The following is a 25251-nucleotide window of genomic DNA, read 5'->3' as shown; positions in this document are numbered from 1 at the left end:
TCTGTTCATATGCTTTGGTGAAAGTTGGAGTTAGTATCTGACAGTGTACGTAATAATAACTTTCATGCACAAACTATAACAAGTGTCTGGGTCGCTTCCGCGAGCGGGTTAACGTGGCATTGTGGTATGTATGCAATACAGGGATGGAACCACATTACAAGGCCAAATATCCCACGTACGGCGTTCCCCGCACGTAATAATACAGCCGAATACACCAACCCGGGATCAGGCCATGTATCCACCGCCGATCGGTATTAGCGGCTCCATCGCAGCCGATGGCCGAGCGACAGCAGACAGCATTTGAGGGATCAATATCAGATATCAGATCTGGGATTGGAGTGTCAGAAAAGACGAAGACCCCAGACATATATCTAATTATAAGCATTGATTCCTAGGCATCCTCAACTCCTGAAGATAAAGAAAATCAACATTCAAGGGTTCAATTTTCTTCGATCTTGAAGAATTTATTTCTATTTGTTGGTATCATAACCTCATGACTTGCACCCATTGGCCAGTCCGTGTCATATTTACATGCTTGTATTAATATCTCGGGTGCCCAACGGGGGCGACGAGAACTTATGACTTACGGTGCATGGCACCAGCGCCACCCTGAATTGGTTAGTCTAGACCTAATGCGCAAGGAATATCAATAATGCAACTTACCTGATGACTAGGGAAAATCAGGGTGTCCGCAATGACTACGTTCTCTCGTCGGCCAGCTGCAAAAACTACAACCTCGGCAATATCATCACCAGTTAATGGCTCGACACCCCTGTAATCTAATTAGACACCAAACATGGCTTGACGAATTGGTACAATTTCACTTACTTGTAAACAGCATCAGCCTTGGATTTATCACCGTAGAAGCGGACTACGGAGAATTCCTGCATTCAAGTTAGTTTATTTGCTCGGGATATTCGCGTATGCAGAAAATGGGAAAGACATACGGTCTCAACCTGACCAGGGTCAATTTCGATGATGCGGATTCTGGTGGCAAGAAGCTCCTTGCGAAGAGAATTGGTGAAGGATCGTACGGCAGCCTTAGTGGCACAGTAGATACTACCACCGGCGTAGGGCTCCCGACCAGCAATACTGCCAATGTTGATAATATCACCCCGGCCGCCCTCAGAGCGCTTTTTGAAGATTGGTAAGATAGCCTGGGTCATGTTGATAAGACCGGTAACATTCGTGTTGAACATGACATTGATATCCTCGGAGGCAATCTCGGGTGCTTGGGCGACTCCCTTAACCAAACCGCTATATTTCGATCATGAATTTCAGTTGCTGTGCCGCGATACCCCGCACTCATCCCAGGATCTAATGACTCACGCATTGTTGACAAGTACATCAATCTCCTTGAATTCCTCAGGCAGGGATGGAACAAAGTTCTTGATTTCCTCCGGGTTGCTAACATCCAGCTTCACAGGAAGCACTTGAACGCCATCGCCAACCTCCTCCTTGATCTCAGCAGCAACCTGCTTGAGAGTATCAATGCGGCGCGCGGTGAGAATCAGCTTCAAGTTCTTTGGCGAGGTGCGGGCAAATTCCTTGGCGGTGCTCTTGCCGATACCAGAAGAGGCTCCTGTTACGACAATTGTCTTGCCCTCGAGGCGCTTTGCCATTGCTGATGCCATACTGCGTCGGATGGATAGAGGGTGAACTGCTCGGCGTAGAGGTGTGGCTTTGAGGGACGAGGTAGGGTTGAAAATCGAGCTTGGGGATCGAAAGAAGTGACGAATTGAGTTTGTCGAAGTCTTGAAATGGTTCATAGAGACAAAACTGATTTACTTTCAACAACGAATCGCGCAGAAAACAAAAGAAGCAATACAGATGGCGTGCGGGGACGTTGGCTCTGGCGTCATGTCGGGTTATGTAATCGGCTAAAAGTTCGGCCTAAATGCAGGATGCCGAGGGTATATCTATACCAAAGCTTGATTTACGCCGACAGCGAAGCGATAAGGAAAGACAATCTTGGGAGGTCAGTGGGTAGTAATATGTGACTCATAGTAGTCAATAGCCGGGGCCTGGAATGCAATATAGAATAATAAAAATGGGGGTCTGTTGATTAATATGCAATATAAAGTTATGTACAGAGTTTGTCCAGAGGCAGACTGGAAAGTCGTGCGTATCTATACGGAAATTAATGATACATAGGTAGTGGAATGGGAGGGAAATATAAGAGGTGTCAAGATCACTCCCTTAAACCCGAAATTGAGCTTTTGCGGTGTTGTTTTTTACCAGAACTGAATTTGTCATTCCAGCCACCCGGTCCGGCAAGCTCTTCAAACGCCCGGTGTATTGGTGGCGCATCCCAAAAGAAGTCCGGATTCCCTTGTTGGCGTGCTTTCATGGCTTCCTCTCGTTGTTTAACAATTTCTCCAAGGAGCCGGCGGATTCGGCGACTTGGATACAGACCGGCGTTATCCATATCACGTAGAAATGCCACCACTACTGGGAGGTCATTGCAGCTGTGCCAGTAGAATGCCATCAATTCCTCGTAGAGAGTTTGCGATGTCCCCAAAAAGGCTGAGGTGCGGCTGTGCTCTTTGACTGCAGTTCGAAATTGGCCGATAATTTGGGACTCGGGGAAATGCGTGCTGAGCATTCGAAATGCAAGAAGGAGTAGTTGCGGATAAAGCTTTGCAACCACGAGGCCCGTGGGCACAGCGGCCGGGATGTTCAGAGGGCCAGAAACGGGAGCCGGAGTTTGTGGTTGTTCGACTAGTCCATGTGAATGAGAATCCAGATTGTTGGTAGGCGCAGGAGCTCCAGCGCCAACATGGTCAATCATAGAAAAGATCCGTTGCCTACAGGCCTCCCAGAGACCCGAATCACCTTTCCCTTCTCCAATAACTCGAAACAGCTCGGACTCGATTTCTCTCGACTCCCGTTCAACAATCATATCGATTGCCTCTGACACAGAAACTTTGGGGTCTACCCCATTACTTATATCGGAACCCGGCAACCCCAGTTCACTGAGACTGATGCCTTCTAATTCATCGACATGCCCATCCTGTGATCGATTCCGATGTGTAGATTTCTGACCCTTTCGGCTTTCTTTAGCCTTTGGTTCTTTAGAGCCAGCTCGTTCATTCGTCAAGATTGACTCAAACACGGTCATCAAATCTGTGAGATTCCCACCCTCAGGTGAGGGAGCTGAAAGCTCTGGTCCTGGTCTTGAATCTTGTTGGGTCACTTGCTGGCGCTCTTGTTCCGATTTGAGATTGTCTTCTTGTCCAGCCTTCAAGCGCGCCAACAATACCCCAAACGCCTCCCGCTCATTTCGAGTGATTGTATTGCTCTGGATTTTGGAGAAAGCTTGCGATTTGGAGGATTTCAACTTGGTCGGCTCTATTTTAGGTGCTGAGCTGCCTCGCTGGCGTAGATAGCTTGTGCGTTTCGGGGGGTTGGCCGGGGCTTGTTCGGAGGTATTCTCGGTGGTATTATTCGGGTTTGCTGTAGATATATCATCGCTATTGCTGTTCTGTGTTCCATCTCCTCCAGTGGAGTATTTGTAACGTCGTTGGTGACATGGTGACAATGATCGACACAACGGCATAAGAGTGCGAGTTTGGTACAGGAATGCAGTGGCTGAAGTCGATGCCGACAGGAAGTATACTTTTGAGAGACTAGCCATTGAACTGTGTTTCTGATTCACAGCTTTCTCTCTGTCTGTTCATCCCAATCTTCAAAAAACACTTGAAGATATCCAGTGATTGCTGATTGCTGTTGTTCACTTCGAGTTCGACTTTCTTTTTTTCCCTTAATGGAGTCACCTGACCTCGCGTTTCAATCAACGCGTGCTTCCCGCATCGACTCATTGCTCTCTCACTTATCTTATTTTCATCTCATCTATGCCCATTGGGGTTCGCACATGTAATCTATCGCACATTGACTTTTCTCGTACTGTTACAAAATGACGACTAGTGCGACAAATGGCTTGTCGGAGATTGAGAGACAAAGACAAGCCAATATCGCCGAGCAGAATGCCTTGCTAAGAGAGTTGCAGCTTGGTCAGTCGGGGAATTTTGCAAGTTCCGCAACACCAAAGACCGCATCGTCAAGCAAAAGCAAGAAGAAGGCACCACCCAAACGCGTGAAGGAAGAAGAATCTCCCGCCCCCCGGCGGCAGTCGTCTCGTCTCCAAGGGCTCTCAGCTGAGAGTGAGGTTGCGAAACGCAAGGCGGAGGATCATTACGAGGCTGCCAAAGAGGCTGAACGCGCAAAGAGAATTCGCCGCACGGACTCCTTCACTCAAAATGACATGTTTATTGCAGGTCAAAAATTGAGTGGGGATAGCCTGATTGGGACCGATGTGATAGTCAAAGGTGTCGCCGAGCCATACTTTCGTACGTTCGGGGATGATGACATTGAGAAGACGGCTGATAAAGAGCTGAAGGCTCTTCGAGAGGAGATGAATGGCCTCGAATTATGGGACAAATGGGATCCGCAAAGTAAACAGCTCCTGGTTCCTACATTGTATTCCTCACCAAAGATGACTTCAGCTGACCTGCTATTTACAATCTTTTCTAGGAATCAAAATCACACCCGAGCGCGTCTATACTATGACATTCCATCCTTCCGAGGCAAAACCTTTGATCTTCGCTGGCGACAAGATGGGTCACCTTGGAATTCTCGATGCGTCGCAGGAAAAGGTTGAAACAAAAGTTGAAGATGAGGATGAAGAACAAGATGATCCAGATCCCGAGTTAACTACTCTTAAAATCCACACTCGAACTATCAGTTCTATGATGGTCAATCCGTCCAAACCCACATCGCTTTACACAGCGAGTTACGACAGTTCGATCCGAGAATTGGATCTTGAAAAGACGGTTTCAGTGGAGACATATGGGCCGCAATCAACTAACATTGATGAGGCGATCTCGGCCATTGACATGGCTCCCACTGACCCCAATGTTCTTTACTGGACTACTCTAAACGGTGGATTTGGGAGTTACGATATCCGAACTTCTAAGGATACGGCTTCGTCATGGGAGCTTTCGCAAAAGAAAATCGGTGGATTCACAATATGTCCATCATCACCACATTATTTCTCCACAGCGAGTCTAGATCGATTTCTTCGAGTTTGGGATATCCGAAAGCTTTCTCGAAAGGAGCCTGTCCCTGTTGCCGAGCATGAGAGCCGTCTTTCGGTCTCTCATGCAGCTTTCAATGCCGCAGGTCAAATCGCGACATCATCCTATGACGACACGCTTAAGATCTATGACCTCGGGGCGAAGGGCCTCTCATCTTGGACTAAGGGACACACACTTGAGGACGCAGACTTTCGTCCCGATACTGTGGTGAGACATAATTGCCAGACTGGCCGTTGGGTCACAATGTATGCTATCAACCTCTACATCGTTTGGACAAATTTTGCTAATTTTATCCTTTTCATCTAGCCTGCGGCCTCAATGGCAATTGAACCCTCAATCGCATATTCAAAAATTCTGCATTGGGAACATGAACCGTTTTGTGGATGTGTACAGCGCTGGCGGTGACCAGCTAGCCCAGCTCGGCGGTGATGGGATAACCGCTGTTCCAGCAGTTGCTGTCTTTCATCGGAGTAAGAACTGGGTCGCCGGCGGTACAGCCAGCGGAAAGCTATGTCTTTGGATGTAGATGTAGAATTCCAACATGTCTTGACACTGTTGACACCAGGGTTCGAGAAACCTTATGACATGTCCCAGTGGATCATTATTGTCTAATTTCCAGTTCTAATTGTGGAGTTCGTGGTGGTGTCGGAGGCCTGCTGAGCTTATTTTAGCTATCTTGTAACTCCAATGTACATTTGACGCAATGGACGGTTAATCTTTCTGGCTTGTCCGGATTGGCATAACACTTGCAACGAAAAACGGTTGATGACCTAGAGGTAGTATTCTAATATAAATAGTTTCTTAAGTGGGACAGTTATGAGTTCTACTAGGGAAACAAAAAGCTACTTGGGGTGATCTAAAGTGAAATATCAACAGGAGAATTGTTGAGTGAGATCCATTAACGTGTACATATGTACAAAGAATGATTAATTTTGTGCAGCTCAGTGCCTTCCAATGTCCACAAGGCCTTGCTAGACGAGGATATGTAAAAATGAAGATTGATGGGCTTGGTCAGCTAAGACTCAAAAGGTACTGCCACCCATGCCTGCAGCAGCTCCTCCAGGAAGGAGCGACGGACAGATACAGCCTGGTGGAACACTAGGGGTAGACATCCATCCCGAGGGCGGAGAGGGAACAGATCGCCCCAGGGCACGGGCGAGGATAGCAGTAGGACTGGAAGCTGCGTTTTCGCGTGCATGAAGCAGACCAAAGCGAAGGAATACCTCGCATAGGGTCACGAGAATGGATATAACAATTAGCACAATGATAATCCATGTTTGATCTAGAACGCATAATCGTTAGTAAATTGTCTATGGACGGTTGGGTATTCCATATCAATACATACGAGAAGTTCGGTTGTCGGCTATTGAGTCGGAAAGAATCTCTGCAAGATCAAGGAAAACTTTGCAGCGTTCGTTAAGCACTTGGATACGTGGTTTAATTTCCAGGTACTCCCGCACAGCGATATAGAGGGGACAAAGAGTCGGTTCACTCTCCCAGAAAAAGTTGGGTACGTCGAGCATATTCGATGCTGTGAAGTTGAAAATTAGTCAATAAGATCGTAGGTAAGATTCCACTCCTGAGGGTCACATACATAGATTGACCTCCACTCGGCTTTTGAAGAGACGACCCAGAATTCGGAATACCTCTTCACGCTTCATGCCCAGTTTGCCGGTCATGGCGAGACGGCGAGGGACATCCTTTGCATCCGCCATTTGACGGGCCATTACCTCCTCAAAAAAGCAGAGCTTTGTGCTCTGAGAAATACCATGACTGATGGCTAGCTTAATCATATGATCGCCACTGCGGAGTGTAATCATATCATTATACACGCGAGGGCGTGAGATCTCAGTCGAATACTCGAAGTGGAACTCTTCGGTTTCAAAATCCTCTTCATGAAGGGGCATGGTAGCAAGTGGGATGGGTGTCCCAGTCGCAGAAGAGGTTGCGAATGCTAAATCTGCCAGCAGATCTTTTTCTTGTCGCTCGGTGAAGTTCCAGAACACTACAACACCATAGCTGAATACGAACATTTCCGCAACGTTGTAAAGGGTTCGTGCAGGCGCGGGTGGCTTCGGCGTGGGTTGCGAGACCGGTGGTGAGGCAAGGTCACGCACCAAAGTGTGACTGTCATCAGTGCTATGACGCCGACGACGAGGAGGAAGATCGGCATTTTGAGTGTCATCGGATGCTAGCTGAGAACCATCCTGGAGTGAATCCAATTCTCTATTTGAATCAGTGGAGGTGTCCGGTTCACGATTATGGTTCTCCTCTTCGGAGATGTGTGGCATGAATCGGTCCGAGTGATCCTCTCGGGAACTGTGATCATCAGAGTCGCGAGGAGATCCCTCTGGGTGATGCCCATCGTCGAGACGATTGTGACCCCCAACTGAATGATCCTCAATCTCGCCAATGTAATCATCGTGGTGATCGCGAAGTTCATTCCGTTCAATTTCCTCGTCGAGCAGGGACCTTCCACCAGGAAATTTCACGACGGGGCTACTTCGCAAACGATAGCCTTCATGACCTGGGAGAAGAGGAAGATGATAGGCCGTGTATAGACAGTCGTCGTACAATTTCGTCCGAGCGCCGTGCCACTCTTTTACGAAAGACGCGACAGAGCCCATTTTGTAAGCCTGAGCAGTGCAGTAGGCTGTGACGCGGGCAAGTTTCTCTGCACGACGAGCTTTAGGAAGACGCTCTGCATAACTCTTTGCTCTCTCGGGTGCAATTCGTCGTTTTCTCAAAATTTCCTCCTCGGCCATCAAAGGCGCCATATCATTGTCAACGCCGAAATCCCCGCCAAGTCGCTTCTGCGACAGCAATTGTCGTCTCACGGTCTCCGGATCCAGTTTCCTCTCCCTTGCAAGCCGGTCAACAAGCTCTTCATCCACAAGCTCCGAGTCATCCTGCACGTCGTCGTCTTCGTCCTCCGGGCTGTCTTCCTCGCCGACACCGCCGGCATCGGGTAAAAGGACCAGCTTCTCGCTGACCTTAGTCGTTCGTGGCGGGAGACGCGGTTGCGCTGCCAAACGACCTATGGTACCAGCAGTACTAGCATGGGATCCCGCGGATCCACTGGCATTGCCCATCAGCCCACCAGATGCAATTCGGCGTGCTCTCGAGGTTGGCGGCGGCTGCCGTTGTTGCATTGAAGGGACATCGGAGGCATATTGGAGCACATTGTCAACTGTAATAAATCGAGTGGCGGGAGATCGCCTTCTTCGAGGTGTTGATGCGGGTTGCTGGTCACGGGAATCTGTAACCTGAATGCGCGGACGGCTTGATTAGCTACCGTTTCTTCCTGCATGTCGGAGAATAATTGCTTCTGCAAGCCAAAGCTCGGAAAAGAATGGTGTAACATACCAGAACAGTCGGACTCCGCTGGCTCGTACCTCGGCCACGAGCTGGGGGAGTCATAGTCAAGGGTTCTTTCACTCGAACCTTGCAAGTGAAGATAACGGACAGGAGGGGCCTGAATGATGAATGAGAAGATGGAGATTCGATCTTTCCCAGCTTGAGACCCGTTACGCTAGACCGTATATGGACTAGCGGGAGTTGGACGGTCTGACGTAATGCGCCTTCTGTTTTAGGAATCCACCGGTCTTTCCTTCCTAACCTAATAGATGCTTCATATAGATAGCAGAAGTTAGCGTCAATCTTTGTTTAAATACTAAGCAGTAGGGCCAATTAATTGGTTGCTGTAATGAGTATTGAATCATCATGTTCAATTTGCAGCGTTTACTATCTATGCTCTATGTACCCAGGCATGGTTCGTAACACTACCTAAAAGTCGGATTTTTCTACTTATTTTCTTTCCAGGTACTTCAGGTTATAGAATCTCCAGCTCCAATGCGCGTGGCTTTATATTTATATACTTCAAGTTCAAGTTTCACCAAGCTGCGCTCATTCGAGTTATCTTTTTTGAGCTCCTCATAATCAATATCAAGGCCAACTTCATTAGAGCTGGTCTAAAAACTTCCACCTGCAACAAATTGAAGCGATATAGAATAGGAAAGAAGCCGGATGATATGTGGTGATCCACTTGATTGGAGTGCCAGGTAGCCCAGGCTGTACTAAGATAGCCAACTAATCGAATCGGTTAGTGTATTGTGTTCTACGTGTATAGCTACCAGCTCAAAACGCTAAATTGTTGGACTAGTACACTTTAAGGGTTAAACCAATAAATCCAACAGAAAGCTCTAATTTTTCTCGATCGCGGGGTCTGGCCTTGGATCCACGCACATGCATTTAGTCTTTTATTGCAAATTGGGAAGCCTCGGATAGCTGCTAAACATTGAAGATGTTAAGTTTAAAGATCGGCGAGATGTCCGAGCCATTCGGAAACGCAAGCGGACGAAGATCTGTCAATAATCTCATGACTCGTATCCGTTTTCCATCACCAGCCACGAATCAAGGGATAGAAGCATTCCTACGGCTCAGAAACAGAAGAACAAAGAACCCGTGGAAGTGAGAAAACTAAATGATTCGAATCAATCTAATACCGGCAACTTGTGGGTGGTTCGCACCAAGCATCACTCCGAGAACCACAAAGAGATGTGGAGATCGGCTTTCTGTCCCGATCCCATGAGTCAATGGCGGATTTTTTCTTTTTTAATATTCGGTACTCTGTACCTGATTCCTCCCAAATTGGTAAGTCAATGCCCCGCAGATGTCAATTAATCCCCCGCTGCTCAAATTTTGTCACGGAGCCGGTACGGCACCGGTTGACTAAAAAGGTAGAACTTGTTGATCATGAGGTTTTGTGCACGATCGAAAGGATCTGATTTGCCCAATAAGTCAACATTGAACTTGATTTCTGTTTAAACCAAGATGCTGCCCAAGGTTGTTGGGCTCTAGACACAGAAATGGGTTTGAGAATGTAGACCAGTGTATGTCGCGATGCTTGCGGTTATACAAAGAATTGACCATGTATTTCCCGCATACTGATGCCCTTTAACTTCGAGATCGAATTCGGCGTTCTTTGCGAACGGCCCCATGTGTATTTACTGTATAGAGTGTTTTGGGTTGCCACCAAAAAATCTTCATAGTCTTGGCTTTACCTTCTGCGTTGGCCCCGGGTGCTCTATGACTACAATTCCTACGAACCCGTCTTAACCGAGAAGACGCTAAGCTATCGGCGGATCAACGCCCAAGCCTGCCGCATTAGAAAAGACTAGGCTAGATTTCTCAAAATAGTGTCCAGATCAGTAACCTGCGCACAGAGTCTTCTGTCAGGTGTAGGGCGCGGAGAAGCAATAAGTGGACATGATGTGGAGCCCTCGTCCACAAAAGTTCGAGTTTTATTTGCCTCTTACTCCAACTTTGTGCAGTGAACTCTGTCAAAGTGGAGACAAGTTGGTTTGACTTTCATATTTTTCTTTACTGTTACAATGCTCTTATAGTCGGCCATCCCACCTGGATCGGCGTCTAGCGCATTTTTTCCTTCTTGTTTGGTGGACAGCTCACGACGGTACTCATAATGTCGGACCATTTTGAAGCAGAAGAGAACCTCCAAAAGGCTCTTTCAGCTACTGGTAAGCTAGAAAAATAGCATTCTCGTGGGAACAACACTCAATATTAAACATTATGCCAGATGATGTAGCTGTGTCTCCTAATGAGTCACGCCGTGATTCAGATGAGGATTCAGAGGTTCTACATGAGCCTATTCAAGAACGATATGAGAATCCATCATATTCCCGTTTCCGACGTGTCGCGTCTAAGACGATTGTCTCTTTTGGTCCAAATGATCCAGATAATCCAGTCAACTGGAAAAATGTATGGCAAACCTTACTACCTGAGACTATTTCAGAATCTAGGAGAAGTCTCATTCATGCTAAAATAAGAACATCGACATGCTAACGGCATCAATAGTCTCGGAAGTTTCTAGTGCTTGCAGCTGGTGTGATGCAGGTAAGTGTCTAATATTCAATTTACGACAAGGACCATAATTAAATATCAATCTGTTCCAGGTTATGAACAGTACCATTGCTTCCTCAATCTGCAGTAATGCAGTGCCCCAAATTGCAGCAGAGTTCAACATCACCAACCAGCAAGCCCTCGTCTTGCCCATCTCTATCTTTTTAATCGGTTACATCGTAGGTCCCCTAATTTGGGGACCAAGCTCAGAGTATTTTGGACGCAGGCGCCCTCTTCTCATCGCATACTGTGGTTTCATGATTTTCATGTTAGCATGTGCAGTGGCACCCTCGTATGCATCACTACTTGTGTTTCGACTCCTTAATGGAATGATGGCTTCTTCGCCAATTGCTACAGTTGGTGGGCTATTTGCTGATGTTCATGACAACCCTACCAAGAGAGGTCGTCTGATGGCGTACTACATGGCTGTAAGTGGAGTCTTATACTAATCAATCATTTGTGAGTAACTAACGTTCTTCAAATTTTAGTGTACCACGTTCGGACCGATCGTCGGTCCATGGGTCTCTGGATTTGTTGCTGTTGTAGACTGGCGCTGGTGTTTCTGGATTGGTCTCATTTGTTCCGGCGCGACGTTTCCCTTGGCTATTTTCATGCCCGAGACATATGCTCCAGTTATCTTGACGCGACGCGCCCAGAAGATTCGAAAGGAGACTGGAAATTCTAATATTGTGTCGCCATTGGAGCTCGACTCTCGCAATCTCCGTCAAATGATTCTTCTCACTGTATCTCGACCATTCCGAATGATCTTCCACGAGTCTATCGTGTCTTTGACATCCCTTTATCTCGCCCTTGCATATGCAATCTTTTACCTTTACTTCGAGGCATATCCAATCATCTTCCAAGGTTAGTTCATCGTGGCTATCTACGTATATGCAACTAGCCGAACTTACATACTAACCCAATCTTATCAGATTTATATGGAATGAGTGCTGGTGTTGCTGGTTTAATGTTCTTACCAAGTAAGTCTACTCTTGCCTTCAACAGTCTGAGGACTCATCAATATGAGAAGTCTCTTCTAACATGACAATAGTTGGTATCGGAGCTGTTCTCGCCTGTTTCGTCTTCATCTGGTATGACGGATATCTTGCTCGTGCAAAGGCCCGAAATGCACCATGGGCTGCAATTGAAGAATACCGTCGCCTCCCCCTAGCCTGCATCGGCGGCCCCTTATACGTCGTTTCTCTATTCTGGGTTGGTTGGACATCTTCTCTAAACATTCATTGGGTTGTCCCGTTCTTATCCGGGATCCCCTTCGGAATGGGCTATCTGCTCATTTTTATGGCAATGCTGAACTATCTAACCGACGCCTATGAGACTTTATCAGCCAGTGCCCAATCCGCTGCAAGCTGCACGCGTAGTATTTTCGGAGCAGTGCTGCCTCTTGCTGCAAAGCCAATGTTCAATCGACTCGGTATCCACTGGGCATGCACTCTGATTGCTTTCCTCAGTTTGTTAGTCTCCATCATTCCATTTGGATTCATCCGATATGGAGACCGGATCAGAGCGAATAGCAAGTTTTGCCAAGAGCTTAAACGTATCAAGGAAGCCGAGCGCTTGGAAATTGAAAGAGAGGAAAATGGACAAGACGGTTCTCACGATTTAGAGAAGGTACCTACTTCTCATACTGGGCAGATTACAAGAGTCGATACAGCTCGAAGTCACGCCGCCTCGATCATCTGTTAAAGAGATACAACCACGAAATCTTTTATGGAATACAGATACTTCAATCTGGATGATTGCATCTGAAGTGAAGGCCCCGGGTCTTCTATCGATTTGGTCACTTTGATCAGGTTAAAAGTTTTTATTTCATTCGCGCTTTTTGCGTTTTGCTTTTTTGTCTTCTCTTCAGCTAGCGCAGCTGAAGTATACCCCTAATCTTCTAATCCGGTTGTGATTGTAGTAACCGGTTTGGCTTTGCACGAGACGACTCTTCAAAGAACCCCGGAAAACACAAACACAAGGTGTCTATCTTCATTTATTTTCTCCATGTCAATGCTTTGTTTTGAGCGTTCTCGTCTTGCACTTCGCTTTCTAGGCATTGCTCTCCGGCATCACGCCTCATTTACGCATCATGAGATTGAAGATACCAACCAGCTCCATAGGTCTAGTCATAATAATATTAGAATGAAGAACGATCTGATTATTTCAAATGTGCATATCTCTTGAAAAAAGTCCCGAATCCCTGTAATTTTGCCACATCTACTCCGTTTTCAGTCCTACCTTGCCAACCCGGCGCAGCCCCCACGCACTGATTGCCGTGGCAGCCACGAGGAGGCCAAAACAGGTCCAAAAAACTGCCCGGTACCCAACCATAAGCGCACCAGGGGAGCTTTTGTCTTGAAAGGATGATCCGTCAGTCACGCTCGCAGAGATGATAGCAAAAATCGTCAATCCTATCGACGTGCCAAATTGAGCGACCGTGTTGAAAACCGCACCCGCGAGTCCTTGAGTCTTCGGTGAAAAGGAATCTGCGATGATCAGGTTCGCGACAGTGAAGATTGCTAAGCAAACAAAAAGGATTAGTTCAAATGATAGAGAAACAAAATGACGAGAAAACGAAAAGGTCTATTACCATCAGCAGACAATGGCCCCAGTAGCATAGCCCAGAAAACGCAATACCACCATGACCACTTAGGGTCAATGATAGCCATAAGCAAAGGTGATCCGGCCGAGAGAATGGAAGTTATAAATACGAGATAGTTAGCCCGGAGACGGTGCACCAGTAATCCAGTTCCGAGATTGATGACGACGCCGATAATGACACTTGGTAAGAATCGTAGAGCTGCTTGGATTGCTGACAGTTGCTGGACTTCTTGGAAGAAAAGACTCATGATTGTTTCCATGCCATTAAGAACTGCCCAAGAGAACAGAACCATGACGCAGATTGTTGTGAAGGATGTATTGCTCCACAGAGAGTTCGGGATCAATGCCGGCTTTCCTGATTTCTCTCGCCATTGCATCCAACCCCAGAATGCGGGTATCATAGCAACGGCTGTGCAAAGCAACGCAAGATTTTCGGGCTTGCGAATACTTGATGGGTGATCTGTGATGTTTCTGAAAGAAGAATGATATATTAACTCTGTGACTTAATAACAGTAAAACACAGGATGAGACAATGGACTCACGAGAAAACATAAGATATGATGCCGAGACATGCGCTGGAAAGAAAGATCCCAACCCAATCAATCTCAGTTCGAAGTCGGCTGAATGAGAAAGGCTCTCGAGGTTTGTCCTTTGGCAATTTGAAGAAATTAACGATTGTCAAGATAAATGTTGCGCCTGCACAAAGGTAGTAGCCGAATCTCCATCCCAGTGCCGAATCTTGGAAAATTCCACCTAGTACCAGCCCGATGGAGAATCCGAACGGTTGACCGAGTCCTAGACAAGCAAATCCAAGATTCCGACGCTTTCCTGTTGGCATACTGTCCGTCAGAATACTGAATGCCGTGGGAAGGCACATAGAAGTCGCAATGCCTTGGAAAGTACGAAACACAATCAACTCAATACCAGTCTGTGCCAAGCTGCAGGCCAGGATGAACGCCGACAAGAGGAAGCATCCGACAAGATTGATGGATTTGTTCCCCAGGAAATCAGCCAATGAGCCCGCCAGCAACAAGCAGCACCCGTTCGCGAGGCTATAATTTGTGGTCAATTTATGATATCTCCCAAAGAACGGGACAAGATAGTAGAACTCACGAATAAACTGAAGCAGGCCTGTCATTTTGAAAATAGAATCGTGAGTTAGATAACTTGCTAAGCTCACAGTTTTATTTTATCTCAAGTAAACATGAAAGCGACTTACCATAATAATAGATTGTCGGGTAGATTCAAATCAGCCGCGATACCAGGTAAGCACACTGTGAGGAGTCCACTACTCATGCTGCCGACGAATGTGATTCCGGTCAGTGTGGTAGTCAAAATGATTGCCCTCGTTCGAGAAAGCTCCTGATTTGGTGAGGATAATGGATCTTCGATCTTCGATCCCTGCTGTGAGACCGGAGTCTGCCATCCTTCCAGCGAGATACGGCTTGAGTCATGCATCACTTCCAGTGGCACATCGCTTCGACTGTAGACTGTGGTCGCCATGGTTTGCACGGGGTCAGGTGACCTGTAACCAACTCAATTGCAACAATTGCACGATCAGCTTCACAATTAGAGAGTGAAATAGAATGGAGTGTATCCGGTGAAACTTCCTGGGGGAATCTGCTTATTAGACTTGGCTGTTAGTCATAACGCTGAGTGGGGCTACGCCTTTGCATGACAGGTGGGGCTTGGGCCTGGTTGGGCCTGACAGCGCGCGTCGGAGATAGTACATTAGAAATGAAATGACGGTGAAGAAGAATCAACAGTCGTAGAGGTCCAATTGCTAGGATATGAACTTCTGAGGGGATAAATATATATATAGGTTCTTTGAATCATTAGATTGATTGAGTCTAATTAACAGACAACAAGGAAGAAACAATCGACGAAAGAAAAAAAGAAAAAGATACTATGTAATAGGTAAGATCTATGGTGGAATATGTAAACAGAAAATAGACATAACAGTGAAAAAAAGATAGTAAATCCATCAAAAGCATACAATGGATGGAGGAATTTATGTAGGTATGTGAGTATGCGGGTATAGAAGGCAGTTAGATCTTAGACAGTGGCGGTTTATCTTGTTTTAAGCGCACAACACCCTATGACGACGAGTTAGCTTTGGAAATGCACATATAAACGAATCAAAAGAGACATACCTCCTGGGTGCATGTTGCAATCAACGTCCCATTCTGTGACCAGATCTTTTGGATCGCCAAACCGCGACCTTCCCCGGCCCATGGGCTCTCCATTTCATGAAGCATCCACTCATCCGATCGGAAAGCCCGTGGATTATGGAAATAGATTGAATGGTCAAGACTAACCATCATACCAACTTCTTTATGGTCAGCCTTACTGGCCTCACTCAGCGCTCCTTCGAGTCGGCGTCTCAGATCTGCAGCTTCCTCCTCCTTCAATTCCTTAAGTGCCTTTCTAATATCTTCATCATCGAGATCCGACGGGTTCTTCAGCGCTTTTAACAATTGTTCAAGCTCGGCCGGGGAGGAGAAGCGAGGAATATCATGCACGCGGGAAACGGTGCCAATAAAGAAGCTGTCGGTGATATAGGCCAGAGCCGAAAGGTGTGCTTGGAAACCGCCCTGGTCAGAGATACGGCCCCGGGCCCGAACATGTCGTCGTACTCTCTTATCTTCCGGGTTCTTGGTTCCTATTGAATTGTAAGCTATTGCATTCCCATCATGCGAGAAACGACATACGGTTGACAATTCCCGCTCTCTTAGACTCGAATGGCCCTCCCCCCGCATCGCTGAGCCCTTTCACCGTCTTGGACGTCGAGTCTTCTGGAATTGATGTATCTGGCATGGGGGCAGCGTGATTCAAGGTCTTCTCGCCACCACTACCAACCCTACTGAAACTCAGGGTGGTGGTGAAAATGGGGCGGCCCCGTTGACGTGCCTGTACCGTTCGAGTCACAAAGCTCCTTCCATCGCGCACGCGCTCAACATGATATAATATAGGTAGTTCCGAGTCGCCCGCAAGGACGAAGTAGCAGTGCATGCTGTGGACGGCAAAGTCGGCGGGGACGGTGCGCATGGCCGCGGATAAGGACTGGGCAATGGCAGCACCACCGTAGATTCCTCTGGCACCAGGTGGATGCCATAGTGGGCGCGTATTCGTGAAAACATCCTATATACAGCAATCTCATGTTAGCTGTTCAAGTTTTGGTAAAAATCGTAGCAGGGAAGGGAAAATGTTACTGGGCCGAGGTCCACTACTGGTGTCAAGTCCAGCACATTCTCGATCGGGGCCTTGGAGTTATCCTGCGGCGGAGAATCAAAGAGAGTACTGTGTTTTGTCATGGTCGCTGTATTATGTTCAAGAAGACAATGCAGCAAGAGCAAGAGCAAGAGCAAGATGGTTGTAGGAAGGGGAGTTTCAGCGGACGGCGGCGATCTCCAACATTTTGTGATCAGCGTAATCAGCCAAGTTCACCAGCCGAGGTCCAACGCGCTTCTATGCCGGGGCTTGGCACCACAGCACCAGCCCACGCGTTAAGAACTTCAAGTTCTTCATGCACAACTGTACCGTGCTTATTTTCAAATGACAACGAAGCACACATTATTACTCATTTCAACAGTCTATCTTACGATCCACACACTTTCCCACAGTTCAAGTTCTACAGAGTTTCAATCGTTGGAGCGTCCTCAGGAATACTTATAGCTTGGATAAGCGTCAGTATTTGGACAGGGCCAATGTGATAAGCTCTTTTCCTGGGGCGCTTATTTCAACAGTCGGACTTCAACGACCGCTTGAAAAATTGATTAGAGTCTGGACATGACTGTCGCAAGTCCCGATGGCATCCGATCTCTAGGTTTTTGTCCTTCTATGGTACCAAGATGCGTCAGACCAATGTTTATGAAGCTGCGATTTTCATATTCCCATGAAAACAAAATACTGCAATGATAATCCATGCAGAAGCAGGAAGTAGTTTGATTGCTAACATACTAACATTCCGAAGAACTCGAGGACTTATGAACTTCATGTGCTCTTTTCGAAAAGGACATAGCCGTTGAGCAGGTTTTGAACGATTTGAACACAGCCTTCCTTGAACGAAACAGATATGATATCGGAAACACGAGTTCTATTCCTGAAAACTGACAAGGTTGATTCGCGATGTCATGAAGACTTTGATGTTTGCCGATCCGGGGTCCTAGCTTAGCGAGTGGCATACATGAATACGAGATCAGCAACTCAGCCTCTGGCCGATCACCAAGATGCCCCCACAAGATGCCACCCAAGATTTTTGTCAGAGTGATTTCAACTTGAAGAACAGATCAACGCGGCGCTGCTTATTCTTATTGGTCCTTCTATAGTACACCAATTCGTATAGTCAAGCAATGATTTAAGCCAAGAGCGAGCCAAGAACCAGCAGAGTGCTTCATCACGACTAGACTCAAGACGAAAAGACTAGTCACTCAACCTGCCGCCTTAGAGACTTGGCAAGGCATCTTGGGATACCAGTTTCAGCTGTATCGAGCTGTGAAAATGATTCAACTAGACGAATATCATATCTTATACCCCATTATGTGACATTATGATTCATTTTCTTAAGCCGTGCTTTTTGAGGGCAGGTAGTGAATATTAACCTGTTCAACCCATGAACCGGATTTGATTATATTGATAGCGGTGGTATATGTGCATTCATTGTCTTTCAATCACGGCCTGAGAAGAAGCGACGATCTTGAAGTCAAAAATGATGATCACACCCGCAGGCTGCAACTGTTTGGGGAGGGTGCAACATATGGATGGGCGCCAAGATGTGAGTCAATTTAATTTAGCCTCAACCATGTCAATCTTGGTGTGGACACAAGGTTGAAGGAGCCTGGGGGCGACAAGCAGGCAAACATGGCGGATTTGGAGATTTCCAAAAAAAAAAACACGATATAAAGATCTTCTCTGGTCCCTTCCAAATTTATATGTTCCATATTCACCCTTCAAAGTTATCTCAAATTCCCAAAAAAAACGAAAGCTTTCACGTTCAAACCAGACCTACATCATGCGTTTCTCGGTCATACTCCCTTATATTGTAGCCACTGCTACTGCCGTCCCAGCTCCCGTTGCCCCTAAATCCAACAATGTGGCTCGAGATGATTGCGAATGGACCGGTCTGTATTTCCTAAAGAGAGCGGTTTATAGTATTTGTTGCTAATATGTTTTGGTTGATATACAGCTTGTCTTTCGTCACTGACAAGTACCGGCGCATCATGCGGTGAAATTGTAGCCAGTGTAATTGCGACAGCGGGGAGTGATGGGGTTACTCTTCGTACGTGAGTGGACTGAGCATTCAGGCTTTACGTATGTTTATAGTACTGATACATAGTATGATATAGCTTGGCTTCTTTCAACTCTCCCCGAAGTCTCGCCCGAGTGCATTGTCTCGGCAATTGGTGATGCGGTAAGACTATCCTCAAGTAACGTTCTATATCGGACATCGATTAACTGACAAGGGCTGGGTATAGACTGGATGTGGCCCTTGTATTGATTTTTGGTAGGCTGTTGCAGACTTCTAGCCATGTCTACACTTGAACTTGCCAGCCTATGAATGGGTCCAGGCTTGTTTATAAGAGAGGGATGTTTATTGGGTTCCAAGGTTATACAAGAATGACACTTTCCACATCTGCAGGTTAAATAGCCCCCGAATTGATAATTTATCACCGATTGTGTTACGCATGTTCAAATATCCACGAGAAAACAACGTCCCCTTGCCTCTGTTCTTAAAGAAGTAGCTGTAACTCTAGGTGTCTATGCATATTGATCAGGTTTTCCTCTTCTAAGGTGACAACTTGGGAAATTCTGCTAATGATCCTGGTGGAGATATCACACAAGTGGGCCGATCAAAGCAAAGAACGTTCCGAGCAAGCTTTCACCGAGGACGGTAAACTTCTGAGTCAAAGAGGATTAAGGTTATCCTCGGTGAGTTTTGATTGTTGGGGAGAGTCTCCGCCGAGGATCGGAAGGGACTTTTCCCGGTCGCAACTTAAACTCAACGATTCAACGATTCAATTTTCTTTCTTTTTTTTCGGTATAAGCTATTGTTTAATTTCTTTGCCCAGTCTGGTCTCAATCGACCTTGAATTTCCTAGCAGAACACTGCTGCGTGGGGGAACTGCCAAGAGACGGGCGAGTTTCTTATCAGATCGAGAAAGAAAATTCTCCGCTTTAGTCTTTCTCTGTTGAACTTCACCGCGGGCAACTCTGGTTGCACCTGGGATAGGATAGAACAAACCGGAGCAATCTCAGGTTGATCTATATATACAAAGGTGAGTTTATAAGCATGCTTTTGTTTCATGTTCAAAGCAGCGACAGGCCTCGGCAAAGATCAAGCTGAGCGCCGCTTTCGGAGAATGCGAACACCCGCTAATTCAATTATATGCAGCAGCGATATCATATTTACGACGATTTCCCCAATCCGAATCCTTTTATGGTCATTATCAGTTGGATATACATCGTGAGAACGTCTTTCATTGGGAGCACATTCACAGACGAACGAAGAATCACGCACGACGACCACGGTCGAGCTTTACAATGAGCGCGGAAGCCTCCGAAGCCGCAATAAGCGGACCTAAGAAGCCAGTCGCACAAGACATTCGGGAAAATTCACAGAATCAATCGAGTTCCGAAATATCGGATCGCCTAGATCCTGATGAATTCCATGACGAGCATGTCGAACGAATTTACAAGCAAGTCATCACCCCGATCTGTCGCTCGAAGATAATTGTCTAACATTTCACCTTATAGCAAGCTGGATTGGCGGATTATACCCGCTCTATGGGTGCTCTACTTCGTGACTTCGGGCGTTAAGTCCAATGTCGGCCTGGCGCAAACCATGAATGAAACATCCGGTCACGACTTGGCAAGCGTTCTACATCTGACGGAGCATCAGGTATCAACCGCGCTGGCTTTGTTTTATGTCGGCTATGTGGTTTTCGATCTACCATCTAACTTGGTCATGACGCGTCTCAGCCCACATGTTTGGATGAGTCGTATCGTGATCAGTGTTGGCTTGATCGGCACCTGTATGGTAGCTATGAAAGCAGCCTGGAGCTTCTAGTACGTATTGAATATTCATTTTCATCTTGACTGAAAACGCTTAACTAACAAACTTATCTTAGTTTCCTTCGACTTCTTCTAGGTATCGTCGAAGCTGGACTATGGCCCGGCATGACCTACTACTTGACATTATTTTACCCACCATCTCGACTGGGCAAGCGAATTGGCCGGTATTTCACGGCCGGCCAGGTCTCAGCTGCAGTTGTGGGCCTCGTATCTGCCGGCTTTCAAAAGATGGACGGAGACAGGGGTTATGTTGGATTCCAGTGGATGTTTCTGGTCTGGGGCGTAATTACCATTGCGCTTGGCTTCATCCTTCTTTGGTGGTTGCCCGATCGTCCGATCACGCCAGGTGAGGAGCGGCCTCCTCGCAAGTGGTTCATGCGATGGGTTCCAGAAACTGCTCCGGCTCTGAAAGGAAGAGATGCGATGATCCATTACCACGATATGAAACGCGTATATCACTCTCCTGCATGGAGCATGCGTGACCTACTCCATGTTTTCATGGACTGGAGACTTTGGCCCCTTCTGGTCATGTATTTCGGTGTTGTTGGTGTGGGAATTGGTGTTCAATTATATGCCAACTTGATTATTCAAGCTATTAACCCCTCGTTAAATGGAGTTGACGTGAGCTTACTCACTGCTCCAATTTGGATTGTGAGTTTCTAACCTTCCCCAAGAACTTCGGCATCTCACATAACTAACTATCCTCGTAGATGGACCTCATCGCCATTCTTCTGGTGACACCATTTTCAGATCGGTTCCATCGCCACCGCGCCCTCTTTTTCTCCATCCCCACCTTACTCCAAATCCTAGGTCTCCTCCTAACCAGCTACGCCGGTTCCGACGAGAACCCCTGGCCCCGATACGGCGGCCTATTAATAGTAGGATTCGGACTCGGTCCTACTGTACCGATCACCATGACGTGGACAGCGGAGATCTTCCAACCCCGTCATGGCGAAGTAGGAGTAGCCGCAGCTTCTGCAGTTGTCTCCGGTTGGGGAAACCTGGGCAGCATTCTAACCACCTATGCTCTCTATTCTGGGTGGGCGAGTGATGCCAATGCTCCCGGGCGAGAGAAGTACCGGAAAAGTAATTTGGTCATGATTGGCATTCTTATTGCCAGTATCCTCGCTGCTATCTTTATGCAAGTGACTCTTCACTTTACCGATGCGCGCCATCTTCAAGCTGAAGGCCAGGAGGGTGCTGTTGATGGTGCAGCGCGCCGCGAGGTCGAACAGCGTGGGTTGCGGGGACTTGGATCTGGAATGGGGAGATTCCTTCGCCGTGGTAAGGGCAGCCAAAAGTAAATTGCAGTGCATCATACATATACACTGCACATGTGGTATAAATATTTAATTATCGCGCCTTAAATGAGGAACTGAAAAAGTTTGTCATGTGTACATGGATTCTGAAATTGATATACAGAACATTTGCATTCGTAAGGTTTTGTCGCATTTGTGTTAGCATAAGATACTGTCCAGACGCATTCCATTTAAAAAAGTAAAATCTAGAATTTATCTTCATCAGTCAATCTCAGCCCTGTATGTATGCCCAGGTGTTCTGCACAACGGCCGAGATTGCCGAACGGCCACCGGAGCACGATCCAGCACCGACACTCGGCAAAGGGCGCCGTACATAGTGGAGAACACGGGCAATTATCATATCAGAACTCTAACCATGAATAATCCATCATTATCAGTGGAATCGGGGCTCTCCGCGTTGTCCCGCATATCACGTGTGTTGACCCCACCAACTGCATGTTGTTCGCATTCTGTAAGCGATTTTTTTTTCATGAGATTAGGCGAAGGGATCTCGGAGCCAGAAGTCTTTGATTCGAAACGAGAGGCTTCGTTGACTGCCAGTGGAGTGTGAATTTCGGATCCAGATTAAGTGGGTTTACGACTTTCCTGAAGAATCTAAAGAGTACAAAAAATCGACGGCCGATAACATCAAAAACTCTGCCGTGCCAAGGTGACATGTGGAGTTAAAGAACAGAGAGATAATTACTATAAGTTTGCTAGCGACTCTTGTCTCAAGGTCCTCAGTGAAAGCTTTTTTTCTTATATTTCTTTGGCCCGGGGCAGAACGAATCGAGATAGATTCCAAATGATCTTTCATTGGGTAATTCAAAATGGCATCCCACGCTGATGATGCATCTGAAGATGAACGAAGCTTTGAAAGCGATAATAGATGGAGTTTGAAGCCTCTGCTTCGTCAAGCTGAGCGCTCCCACAAGCGGATGCCAGGGCTTCGGAAGATTCCATTTCGAGCCATTGCGATAATTGCTTTTATAGCATTCATCAACATTATTGTATGGGTTGCAGCAGCCATCGTACTGGTGAGTTAACTTTTAATCGTGCACATAAATCAAATATTCGTACATAATATTAACACGTTAATAGCACTATCATCCGTATGTCCAGTTGTCCCGGGATCGCTGTACCTTCATGCATCGAGTTTTGTTTTCTAATCTTAATTTTTGTCCTTAGATCGTTGGTCTCTACTGCTGCACTCGCATATTCCCTTGGATTAAGACATGCCTTTGATGCAGATCATATATCTGTAAGTATTGATCCTGCAGACTCACTAAATGGCTCAGTAAGCTGACTAGATAGGCCATTGATTTAATGACACGACGACTTTTGGCAACAGGGCAAAAGCCTGTCACTGTGGGAACATTTTTCTCTCTTGGTCATTCCACGTGGGTTTTGAACGAAAGACCTAATTATGCTGAAATACTGACTCATTTAATGACAGAATTGTAATAATCACATCTATTGTCGTTGCAGCTACTGCAGCTGCTGTATCTTCCCGCTTTGATAGCTTTAGTACTATTGGTGGAATCATTGGCAGTTCCGTCAGTGCGGCATTTTTAATTCTTCTCGGATTAATGAATGCCTACATTTTGTACAAGTTGATTCGTCAGATGCAGAAAGTATTCAATCTGCCAGAAGGACAAGAAGATGAAGCTTGGAAGATTGAAGGTGGAGGACCATTATTTAATATCTTGAAGAAGATGTTCAAGCTCATTGATCGGTATGTCACTTGCAAACATGCATAATCATCCTCATCTCTGAACTAACAATTTCTTAGGCCATGGAAAATGTATCCTCTTGGCATTCTGTTTGGCCTGGGCTTTGACACGTCATCTGAAATTGCATTACTCGGAATCTCCTCCATCGAGGCCGCAAAGGGAACCTCCTTCTGGGTTATTCTGATTCTGCCTGCATTATTCACTGGTAATATTACCCCACCTGCATTTCGACAAAAGCAGCCGTATTGACTTCTTTCTAGCCGGAATGTGTCTCTTAGATACCATCGACGGAGCCCTCATGTACTCGCTATACATCCAACCCGCAGCCAACTTTCTTCCATCCAAGCCAGACAGTGTTATTTCTGAGACAGGATCAGATACCATGGGCGATGAACTTCCTCAGTCGACAGACAACCACCGGGACCCTGTGGCGTTCTTGTACTACTCGATCGTTCTCACCGTCTTAACTGTCATCGTTGCCATTGTGATCGGTGTAATCCAGCTTCTTACCATGATATTGAGCATCACTGACGCCAAGGGTAAGTTCTGGGACGGTGTACAAGTAGCTGGTGATTATTATGATGCTATCGGTGGTGGAATCTGTGGCTGCTTTATCATATTCGGAGGTCTGAGCGTTATCTTATACAAGCCATGGCGCCGTTGGATGAATCGACGCCACGGACGTCCTGACTATAATGACGAAGAGTTCTTGGGGGATGATACTTCTGAGCCCAGAACAGAAGGTCCCGGTGTTTTATGTGAACCAGTGGAGGGTGGCGTGCATGAGGGTGAGGGTCAAAAGACCACTACCGTTGGAAAAGGAACCTCGTCTCGTGTGACAGCGACCGAGGAACGTCTGATTGAGGACGAAATCGTATAATTCATTCTACCAGACAGGTCTTATGAATTACAATGACTACGAATGTCATATCGGCTAGCCGTTGAATTCCATCGGTCCGTGTAACTCCACGCTCAACTTTATGCGGCTTTCAATCCAGAATCATAAATGGATAGAGCGGTCAACGCAAAGATTATGGTCAATTTAATGAGATTTCCCGATCCTTTCTAGCGGTTCATACCGTAAGATTTATCTGTTGCACAACATATTTCAACATGAATGGGGCGCATGGGCCTAGTACAACTTGAATAGAACCTCTATTTCTGTTACTACTAGTAGTACTATACATTATTGTTTGAAATAGCTTCTGAACGATCCACCCAACTACTAGTACTGGCACTTGGTGCCAAACCATAGCCATAATCAGTCAATCAGCTATTGCTTTCGAATATTGTCTTAGAATTCAGTGACTGAGATCTCGCATATACATTTCGCTCCGTGAGACGTGTGTTACTCTGCTCTGCTGTGTTAGTCCGTTCGATCTTGGAATAGACACTGGCTTGAGACTCGAAGCTTTTAAAATAGGTACCGAGACAAACTTCAAGTTTACACAAAATACTCGAGTGTTCTAATATTATATAAATTCAACCCCAACATCCTCCCACGAAGTTCAAGTTCAATTTTGCTGCAAG

The 25251-nt window shown here is 46.5% G+C and overlaps 10 protein-coding genes across 10 annotated transcripts; 5 read left to right on the top strand and 5 right to left on the bottom strand.

Annotated features, from left to right (window-relative positions):
* Positions 1-576: 576 nt before the first annotated feature.
* On the bottom strand, positions 577-1769 carry N7478_011531 (SDR family oxidoreductase; the record flags this gene model as incomplete). Its single annotated transcript, XM_056927745.1, has 5 exons — positions 577-609; positions 664-772; positions 829-884; positions 948-1257; positions 1330-1769. 5 exons carry the CDS (start codon positions 1767-1769, stop codon positions 577-579), a joined length of 948 nt encoding a protein of 315 aa, XP_056774793.1.
* A 422-nt stretch (positions 1770-2191) lies between these two features.
* On the bottom strand, positions 2192-3637 carry N7478_011530 (uncharacterized protein; the record flags this gene model as incomplete). Its single annotated transcript, XM_056927744.1, has 1 exon — positions 2192-3637. The coding sequence occupies one exon, from the start codon at positions 3635-3637 to the stop codon at positions 2192-2194; it is 1446 nt and encodes a 481-aa protein (XP_056774792.1).
* Positions 3638-3916: 279 nt separating this feature from the next.
* On the top strand, positions 3917-5708 carry N7478_011529 (WD domain protein; the record flags this gene model as incomplete). The annotated part of the gene is made up of 4 exons (XM_056927743.1): positions 3917-4454; positions 4534-5341; positions 5403-5587; positions 5662-5708. 4 exons carry the CDS (start codon positions 3917-3919, stop codon positions 5706-5708), a joined length of 1578 nt encoding a protein of 525 aa, XP_056774791.1.
* Positions 5709-6118: 410 nt separating this feature from the next.
* Positions 6119-8516, bottom strand: N7478_011528 (RMD1 family protein; the record flags this gene model as incomplete). The annotated part of the gene is made up of 4 exons (XM_056927742.1): positions 6119-6378; positions 6442-6627; positions 6691-8286; positions 8492-8516. The coding sequence occupies 4 exons, from the start codon at positions 8514-8516 to the stop codon at positions 6119-6121; spliced, it is 2067 nt and encodes a 688-aa protein (XP_056774790.1).
* A 2062-nt stretch (positions 8517-10578) lies between these two features.
* Positions 10579-12719, top strand: N7478_011527 (MFS transporter; the record flags this gene model as incomplete). Its single annotated transcript, XM_056927741.1, has 7 exons — positions 10579-10633; positions 10693-10874; positions 10971-11009; positions 11069-11443; positions 11504-11879; positions 11948-11995; positions 12067-12719. The coding sequence occupies 7 exons, from the start codon at positions 10579-10581 to the stop codon at positions 12717-12719; spliced, it is 1728 nt and encodes a 575-aa protein (XP_056774789.1).
* A 516-nt stretch (positions 12720-13235) lies between these two features.
* N7478_011526 (major facilitator superfamily domain-containing protein) lies at positions 13236-15122 on the bottom strand (the record flags this gene model as incomplete). The annotated part of the gene is made up of 5 exons (XM_056927740.1): positions 13236-13537; positions 13609-14090; positions 14162-14671; positions 14733-14750; positions 14839-15122. The coding sequence occupies 5 exons, from the start codon at positions 15120-15122 to the stop codon at positions 13236-13238; spliced, it is 1596 nt and encodes a 531-aa protein (XP_056774788.1).
* Positions 15123-15667: 545 nt separating this feature from the next.
* N7478_011525 (uncharacterized protein) lies at positions 15668-16933 on the bottom strand (the record flags this gene model as incomplete). Its single annotated transcript, XM_056927739.1, has 4 exons — positions 15668-15715; positions 15773-16281; positions 16331-16760; positions 16832-16933. The coding sequence occupies 4 exons, from the start codon at positions 16931-16933 to the stop codon at positions 15668-15670; spliced, it is 1089 nt and encodes a 362-aa protein (XP_056774787.1).
* A 1697-nt stretch (positions 16934-18630) lies between these two features.
* N7478_011524 (uncharacterized protein) lies at positions 18631-19144 on the top strand (the record flags this gene model as incomplete). Its single annotated transcript, XM_056927738.1, has 3 exons — positions 18631-18739; positions 18965-19029; positions 19127-19144. The coding sequence occupies 3 exons, from the start codon at positions 18631-18633 to the stop codon at positions 19142-19144; spliced, it is 192 nt and encodes a 63-aa protein (XP_056774786.1).
* A 1015-nt stretch (positions 19145-20159) lies between these two features.
* On the top strand, positions 20160-21994 carry N7478_011523 (putative MFS transporter; the record flags this gene model as incomplete). Its single annotated transcript, XM_056927737.1, has 4 exons — positions 20160-20318; positions 20377-20684; positions 20747-21341; positions 21401-21994. 4 exons carry the CDS (start codon positions 20160-20162, stop codon positions 21992-21994), a joined length of 1656 nt encoding a protein of 551 aa, XP_056774785.1.
* Positions 21995-22818: 824 nt separating this feature from the next.
* On the top strand, positions 22819-24601 carry N7478_011522 (HoxN/HupN/NixA family nickel/cobalt transporter; the record flags this gene model as incomplete). Its single annotated transcript, XM_056927736.1, has 7 exons — positions 22819-23025; positions 23090-23100; positions 23177-23249; positions 23303-23388; positions 23445-23723; positions 23781-23926; positions 23982-24601. 7 exons carry the CDS (start codon positions 22819-22821, stop codon positions 24599-24601), a joined length of 1422 nt encoding a protein of 473 aa, XP_056774784.1.
* Between the last annotated feature and the right edge of the window lie 650 nt (positions 24602-25251).

The sequence above is a fragment of the Penicillium angulare genome (assembly GCF_028827245.1).
Source record: "Penicillium angulare strain IBT 27051 chromosome Unknown utg000008l_segment0_segment0, whole genome shotgun sequence".
NCBI classification, from domain to species: Eukaryota; Fungi; Ascomycota; class Eurotiomycetes; order Eurotiales; family Aspergillaceae; genus Penicillium; species Penicillium angulare.
Note: the sequence above shows the minus strand (reverse complement) of the source record. Positions and strands in the feature narration are given on the sequence as shown.